An 8,505-nucleotide genomic window follows, 5' to 3' on the forward strand; every position below is an offset into this window, starting at 1 on the left:
TGTCACAAACCGACACATAATATTAGAGGATCGGGTGTCACGAACCGACACATAGTATTAGGGGATCGGGTGTCACGAACCGACACATAGTATTAGTGGATCGGGTGTCACGAACCGACACATAGTATTAGGGGATCGGTTGTCACGAACCGACACATAGTATTAGGGGATCGGGTGTCACGAACCAACACGTAGTATTAGGGGATCGGAGTGTCACGTTCCGACACAAGAGGAATAAAGAGAATGAATCTTGAATTATCTTAATATACTCAAAATTTAATGAACCTATTTCCCAAATGAGTATGGTGTGGAGGCTTGAGTCCTCATAGGTGTGCTGGGTGTCGTTGCCAATGGTTCTTGTACTTGTTGTTGCCACCTGTTGAGTATTGTAGTTGATTTTATGATATTATCTGATATATATTGCTTTCTATTTTGAGTTGGCCGATGATATCTACTCAGTACTTGTTCTTGTACTGACCCCTACTTGTATGTTTTCTCTTTGTTATTTGTGGAGTGCAGCAAACGTACCGTCGTCTTCAACTCAACCGCAATTCTAGCTAGTCTTCACCACGTCAGATTTCAGGGTGCGCTATTGTTCCTAGCTCGGATTGGATTCTCTCTCATTCATGTCTTGATGTCCTTGAAGTTCAGACATGGACTATCTCTTGTATTTGTTTTAGTTTCCTAGACATTCTTAGATTTAGTAATTTGAGGATAGATGTTCTTGTGATGATGACTTAAAGATTTTGGGAATAATAAATAACATTGAATTTTAGAAGTTATTAATTGATTTCGTTAATGAGTTTTGAGTCTTCCGCATTATATTCTGTTATTTATGGTTGAAATGTTGGGGTTTAGATTGGTTGGTTCGCTCACATAGTAGGATAAGTGTGGGTGCCACTCGCGACTCGTTTTGGGTCGTGACACTTTCAAATCGAATAAATTAGAAAAACAGAATCAAACCGTACCAAATAAACAATAATCAAACCGATGTTTATTTATTTTTGTTTGATTATAGAAATTTTTAAAAAACAATTAAATTGATTTGATTTTAATTTTAATCAATAACCGATTTAAACCATACCACAAACACCTCTACTTCTTAGATATTAACTCGAATTATAAAGGCAAAATAGTTTCATGCTATCATAATTTTTGTAAGATTAACAATAAAGAAGACAAAGAAGTACCGAATATGACAAATGAAGTGAAGTGTTGAACCAAAAAATATGTAGCCTAATTTGGAGAAACCAATGATTCGGTATCATCACAAACGTGAAAATTTCCAATATGGTTGAGATACAACCATCTATAGTTGTAAGAGATCCTTAATTTTTCAACAAGTGTTTTAATGAGTCCCATTTTAATACCACACACTCTCTCACTTCATTTTTTTCCAAATTCTTCTATTTCTTTCCAATTAATCGTTTTCATTTCCGAATTAAAAAAATTGCCACCTCTCAACAAATTCAAACTAAAACATAATTATTCCTCTTAATTTAAGAAAAAGAATCTTTGAAGATTTCCATTTTACATCTCGATAAATTGAATCAAATACGATACCTTTAAAAAGATGAATTTTTATTGAGAAATTTACCCACACACTTTATATTTGTATTAAAAAATATTCACCAAATATTGAAAATCAAAAATCAAACTAGATAGAATCTTGTCAAATTGAATATTTCTTTTACTTCAATCTATTCTTTTTATTCTTAAAAAATTGACATAATCAATTTTAATTTTAAGGTAAAATTAAATGGAAAAACCACCAAACTGATTATTAAAATATCTTTTTTTATCCTTCACTTCACCAACAAAAGGCGAGGTAGCTTGGTGTCACTAAAGACAAAATAGGATTTGAGGGTTTCTTTTACTAATTTAGAGCATATCAATCTCAGAAACTTCAAGAAAGTCCCGCCCAAAGAGCTTAGCCAAGAGTGGACTTCACTGTAGATAACACGCTAGGTTGGTGATAGGGAAGACTTATTTTTTATTGTTGTCAAGCTGCACTTCACGAATGTGCCCTATGCTATTGAAAGCGTAGCTCATCCTCATCCATCCTAGTTTGTAGTTCCAGCTCTGTATCAAGGTCACTATATATCATCAATATCGATCTTATCAAGAAGAAAACCTTTAGGCTTATTGATGAGATATGGAAATCAGGTGCAACGGTCAACTCAGTCAGAGCGAAAGTGGTCAAGCAAGGTTATCATGAGACAATTTATTGTAAGCGACGAGTAGCGTTTGCCATAAAGAAGCTAGCCAGAAACATATAACAATCCTCACCACTCAATGGAGAATAGAAGAATAGGCTACGACACTTCTTTTCTCACTTTCAATGGGTTCAGGTCTAATAGCCACGAAACAGAGAAGAGAAGGATAAGTTGCACACTTTAGGTCTATTCCAGGCCAATCGCTCAAAGAAAGGAAAGTAAGTCACCCCCAAAAGCACACACTATCATAAAAGATAAATTTCAATTGGCCGTGTTCAATCAAACATGTGATTTTCTCTCCGACTACGAATATATAGAGAGTGTGTGTTGTGTAAAATTAAATTTTTGCTCTTTTTATTTGTAATCTAGGTATTGCCTTTATATAAATTTAATTCTATTTTTTCACTTTCTAGTTTGATTTGTAATTTTATTATGATGATTTTAAAGGTCCTGAAAAGTAGGAAACGGTGACAATAATAGACAGCAGATCCTTCTCAGTTTTTCCTACTTTTAAGGACCTTTATATTTATGTCATTATTCTTCACACACAATTTTGAGGTTAATTTGATGAAACAAGAAAATGAATCATCTCAGAAATTGATTGGCAATGAAATGAGAAGGTACCCATCATTCATTTTCATGTGTTCTTCATACAACCAAATATATAATTTGTTTCAACTTCCCTTTCCAGGGTTTTGAAAAGAAAAAGAAGAGACATTTAAAATTCAAACATTTTTGCATATACATACACGTAGCTGGTTTTTTCCCTTTTTTATTTTGTGCGGATATATGCATGTATGATGAATAATTTGTTATTGTTTCTCCTATGGAAAAAGGAAAATAAAGAGAGGTGTAAAATATGAAGAAACTCTGAGCTTATGGTAAAAATTGATAACTTTTTTTTTTTGCCAAAATTTTCAGGGACTAAATATTTTTTTGTAGGGATCGAAACCCCTGATTTTCTTGGGGGAGAAAGAAGGAAAGTAGTGATAGCATTTCACATATAAAAAAATTTGAAAAAAATATATGCATAAAATTTGATAGAAGGAATTTTAGTGTGAAATGTTGGCATTGGTGGAGGGAAAGAGGAGTAGCAGCTGATGATGGAGCAAGAATTAGATTCAAAGCTTAGGATAGAAAATAATTTACCAAATCCTCAAAGATCTAAGAGCTTTGCATTCAGAGCACCTCAGGAAAATTTCACAATCCAAGATTTTGAATTGGGAAAGATCTATGGAGTTGGTTCTTATTCAAAGGTCAGATTTTAATCCTTTTTATTATGTATTTATTCGAAAAAGTCTAGTTTGAGATTCTGCTCAACACTTCCCTTTTTTCTTTTTGTGCTCAAGTGTAGTGATGTTCTATGATTTTTATTATCTTGCTTTATTTTTCTGCTCATTATGGTTTAACCTCCCTTGGTGAGTGGTATTAGTTGAAATGTAGACCATGGATTTGTTATGTCTTACCATGCTTTTCGATATAATGAGTTATCTTGTTGAGTTCAGGTGTCAATTGTATTCATCTTCAAGATGTCGTTATTCAGTTTTAGCTTTTCTCTGTCATTCACTTGATAGTCAATAGTTGAAACCATATAGTATATGTTTTTGTAATAAAGTATCAGCCAAATGTCCCGCATAGAAGGAAAAAGGGAAAAAAAATAAAGATTAGATATTTGTTGCAGAAGTCGTCTCTTTTAGATCAAAGAAAATCTTTTTAGTGAGTTCATCTTTGAGATGTGTTTTAGTTTTCAAGCAATTCTTGGTGGTATTAATTGGTGATCACACTCCTATAGCAGAAGTCCAGTTCAAGGATTGTATTTCTATCGCACAGTTGAGGGTCGTCTTATTAGCCTATATTAGTAACTAGCAACTCTTCTTATATTGGTCTTTCTTCTTTCACCCCTCTTGCTTTTCCTCTGGGTAAATAAATCACAAATTGTTATTGAAGTTTTGGTTGCAAATTGTGTACTATCAGGTTGTCAGAGCAAAAAAGAAAGACACAGGGAATGTTTATGCGTTGAAGATCATGGACAAAAAGTTCATCACTAAAGAAAATAAGACTGCCTATGTGAAATTAGAAAGAATTGTACTTGATCAGTTGGATCATCCTGGTATTGTGCGATTATTTTTCACTTTCCAAGACACTTTTTCACTATGTGAGTTTATTTTACACATTTTTCTGATATGTTAGTATTTTACACATTCTCTTTAAGGATCTTTTTCCACTCTTTATGCTTGGCATGTCTTGTCGAACATTGATGTTTCTCCTTCTAATTTCATGTTACCCTATTGTGAAGACATGGCACTGGAGTCCTGTGAAGGTGGTGAGCTTTTTGATCAAATTACCAGGGTGAGTAAATGAAGAAACTTGATATACGTGTTCTTTTAGTTTCTCCCATAAGCATAGAAAATCACAACATAAAACAGAAAAAAAATCGTTATCAATAGTGAACCACTTGTGGCATATTCTGATTTATCTCGGAAACATATATCTTCTTCTTGAACTCTGTAATGTGGTTGACTTCCTAAATTTGATATATCCTGTTGTTCCTTCTGGAAAGAACAATCATCTTTCTAAATGCTCCCTGTCCATTTATTATGATATCATTGGCAGTGAAGGATTTCTCCATTTCTGAAGTGTGTGATCAGTTCCACAATTCACTAATATTCTCTTTTGCTTGGAAAGAAAGTAGATCATTTCCTATTAAACTTTTATTTTGGTTGGTGCAGAAAGGTCGTTTGTCCGAGGATGAAGCACGTTTTTACGCAGCTGAAGTGGCAGATTCTCTTGAATATATACACAGTATGGGATTGATTCATCGAGATATTAAGGTGATTTTACTATGTGATTGTTGTGTCAGCAGAATATTCTAGGACAATTTTGAATGTTTTTATTTATGGCAGCCAGAGAACCTGCTACTCACTTCAGATGGACGTATTAAAATTGCGGACTTTGGCAGTGTAAAACCCATGCAGGATAGCAGAATAACAGTACTTCCAAATGCAGCATCAGGTATATCTTGCTTGTTATGAAAAATCACAATCATATTGGCACAAAATAGGGTATTTTGGTGTTATTTTCGTTGCTAAACCAGTGCTCTTTCTTTCCTCCAGATGACAAGGCATGTACTTTTGTGGGGACAGCTGCATATGTCCCTCCTGAAGTTTTAAATTCTTCTCCTGCAACTTTTGGGTATGGACCCTGCCTTTGAAAAAGCCAAGTCGTTTTACTTCTTTCTGGATGTTAGCTGATTGGTAGTAGTTTACACTTTGATGGTATTGCGTGAATTATGCATTTTTGAATGAAAACATAATCATTCCTTTTGGACATGTTTTACCAGAAATGATCTCTGGGCACTTGGCTGCACCTTATATCAAATGCTTTCAGGATTTTCACCTTTTAAAGATACCAGTGAATGGCTCATTTTTCAAAGAATCATTGCTAGAGATATCAGGTTCCCAAATTATTTTTCAAATGAAGCTAGAGATCTCATTGATCAGTTGCTCGTAAGTTATAATTCCTCTTTAATATTTACTTGCATCTTGTGGTTTCTTCTTTTTTCTTCCCCCATTCTTCATTTTGTCCTTTATCTGAAATGTATCTTGATTTATTCTATCAGTTGATTCAAACATAGATGAGCTTAGGCAGAAATTTTTAACTAGATTCGCTAAATCCTTTCTGTTCCATGAGCATAACACCAACAATATACACTACATAGGCCTTATTTAATTAAGAATGACTTTTGTATCTTGATTGACATAAGTTTCTCTGTGTAATTGGATTATATGAGCTTGTAACCCCTAGGCCAGCCAAAACTTTGGCTTGGTATACATGTTTAGGTGTTTTTTTTGGTGTTACCCTTAGACTTAAAGTAAGGATAAGATCTTAGAAACATATCTGTTTGTATATCTAGCTTTTTGAAACATCCAATGCATGCATCTTCTGCTATTTTAGGTGTTGGACTGTAGTATTATTGTCTGTAGGACTACATAGCTTTTCTTTTTATGGCAGGTTGAGAGAATGATGGTGGCATGTATGTGCCATTTCTAAAATAATGCAGAACGCATATGATAAACATCTTCTATATTCCAATAGAATATAATCTTTAAAATATATCTCATTCCAAGTAAAAGAAGCACATAAATGTTTTGTGTTTATATTTACAAAAAATACACATACTATACTTTTGTACATATCATAAAATCTCTTTTACCAACTAACTTGCATCCAAATGAATCAGGATATTGATCCTAGCCGAAGACCAGGTGCTGGACCTGATGGTTATGCTTCACTGAAAAACCATCCTTTCTTTAGTGGACTTGATTGGGACAATTTAAGGTTACAAACTCCTCCACGGCTTGCTGCAGAGCCGAAAGTATGGAAATTTGTTTTTATTATTGAGCTTTATCTCAATTTTCTTAAAGAGTTGATTAGTTATAGAAGTATTAATAGGGTATATCAAATCTTCAGGGACACTCTACTCGTACCAGTGGTGAAGATCATGATCCTTCATGGAATCCCTCACATATAGGGGATGGTTCAGCTAGACCTAATGATGGAAATGGTGGTACGCCATCCTCTTCTGAAGCTAGTAGCGTTACCAGGCTTGCTTCAATCGACTCATTTGATTCAAAATGGTAGGTTTAACACTTGTGGGACATTTTAGCTGTTAACTCTTAGTTTGACTTTTAACTATGGTTAGCCTTGTTATTTGTGTACAAGTTTACTTTTATATTTATGTTTCAACATGGTGCCAGTTTCTTGCCTTGTCTCTCCAGCTTCAAATGGTCTTTATGTTACCTAATTAGGAAAAAGGGAAGCAGTTTTTGCTTCATTAATTCGTTAGGATCATTGAGTGTCTTACATTAAGTTTCATGTAGAAGCTTGTTCCTACTCTGCTAAGCCTATGTTATAATGGTTCTATTACTCTTTTGGACTTGTTAAGCGGGACATAGCAACCCTCAACATCACACTTTATTATGGGCAGACTCATGCACATGGTTGCTTTAGGCCGACTCCTCTGTTTTGTTTTTTTCCACAACTCTTATTCCTTGTCAATCGATAATGCATGTCAACGTGTTTCTCGTGATGCCTCAACAGGAAGCAGTTTTTGGAGCCTGGTGAATCTGTTCTTATGATCTCCAATGTGAAAAAGATACAGAAGCTTACAAGCAAGAAAGTTCAGCTTATCTTGACAAATAAGCCAAAATTGATCTACGTAGACCCCTCAAAGTTGGTGGTCAAAGGGAATATTATATGGTCCGACAATTCTAACGATCTCAATATTCAAGTCATAAGCCCTTCACAGTTCAAGGTTTGCACAGTTAAGTCCTGTTGCTTTCTCTCCAGACCTCAATCATTCTTACTATTTTTTAATGATTGTTTTTGATAAATGAATCAATCTTTTTTGTTATCATTTCTAAGTTATCAAAGTTTTAACTCAATCTTTGTATGTTTATGCATCTTTTGATCATACAGCCAAAGAAAGTTATGTCTTTCGAGGATGCTAAACAACGAGCAATGCAGTGGAAAAAGGCCATTGAAACTCTTCAGAACCGGTGATATCTATATATCTGCATTTCAACCATACTTTTTGAAAAAGATATGTAATTGTAGAGGGTATAGGGGATCCAAAAATGTTGGATACTCATACAAAATACTTATCAATATAAACTCAATATACAGGTCTAGAGTATAGTAGATAATTTTCACCAAAATTTTTTTATCTTCTTTTGGATGAAATGCACATCCACATTTGTATGCTATAATCTTGTAAATGCAAGAACTGAACGAAGTTGGTGAATTCTCAGCTATTTCAAAACCACTCCTCACAATAGAGTTGTTTTTGACACTGTCAAATCAACATAGACCAAGTAAATATGAAATGGATGAAATTGAAGTTAATTGTTTCATAATTATTTCGAGCACAAATAACAAATGTCATTTAATTCAACACTTAATATGTCGATCGCGAGTGTAATATATAGTACGTTCTATTTTTGTCTTATTACAAAAGAAGTATTTAATTTGATACAAATTTCGGGTATTGCAAGTGATCAATAGGTGCATTATCTCTTGTTTAAATTGTCAAAATGAAAAATTATGTTAGTTTTCAACATCTATTTATAAATTCAAATCTTTATTTACCTTTATTTTTCTTTAGTTAATCACACGATGACACGAGAGATTTTGTATTACATTCTTTTACAAATTTTTTTTTGTAGTTTTATATCTTCACAACATATTTTTACTTTACATTTAATAGATCTTCATTTTATTTAAAAGATAT

The 8,505-nt window shown here is 33.7% G+C and overlaps 1 protein-coding gene across 4 annotated transcripts; it reads left to right on the forward strand.

The window, feature by feature from the left end:
* Positions 1–2,700: 2,700 nt before the first annotated feature.
* On the forward strand, positions 2,701–8,019 carry LOC101262698 (3-phosphoinositide-dependent protein kinase 2-like). Of its 4 annotated transcripts, none has more exons than XM_010319676.4 (12): positions 2,701–2,836; positions 3,138–3,472; positions 4,191–4,371; positions 4,513–4,565; positions 4,946–5,047; positions 5,120–5,228; positions 5,330–5,408; positions 5,557–5,722; positions 6,457–6,591; positions 6,687–6,853; positions 7,317–7,539; positions 7,695–8,019. In XM_010319676.4, exons 2-12 carry the CDS (start codon positions 3,317–3,319, stop codon positions 7,776–7,778), a joined length of 1,455 nt encoding a protein of 484 aa, XP_010317978.2. In that variant the 5' UTR covers positions 2,701–2,836; positions 3,138–3,316; the 3' UTR covers positions 7,779–8,019. The 4 variants fall into 4 exon arrangements, with proteins under 4 accessions (XP_010317978.2, XP_019068402.2, XP_069150978.1 ...); XM_019212857.3 differs by having other exon boundaries at positions 4,191–4,326; XM_069294877.1 differs by having other exon boundaries at positions 2,777–2,836; positions 3,159–3,472.
* The last annotated feature ends 486 nt before the right edge of the window (positions 8,020–8,505 follow it).

The sequence above is a fragment of the Solanum lycopersicum genome, chromosome 3, assembly GCF_036512215.1.
Source record: "Solanum lycopersicum chromosome 3, SLM_r2.1".
NCBI classification, from domain to species: domain Eukaryota; kingdom Viridiplantae; phylum Streptophyta; class Magnoliopsida; order Solanales; family Solanaceae; genus Solanum; species Solanum lycopersicum.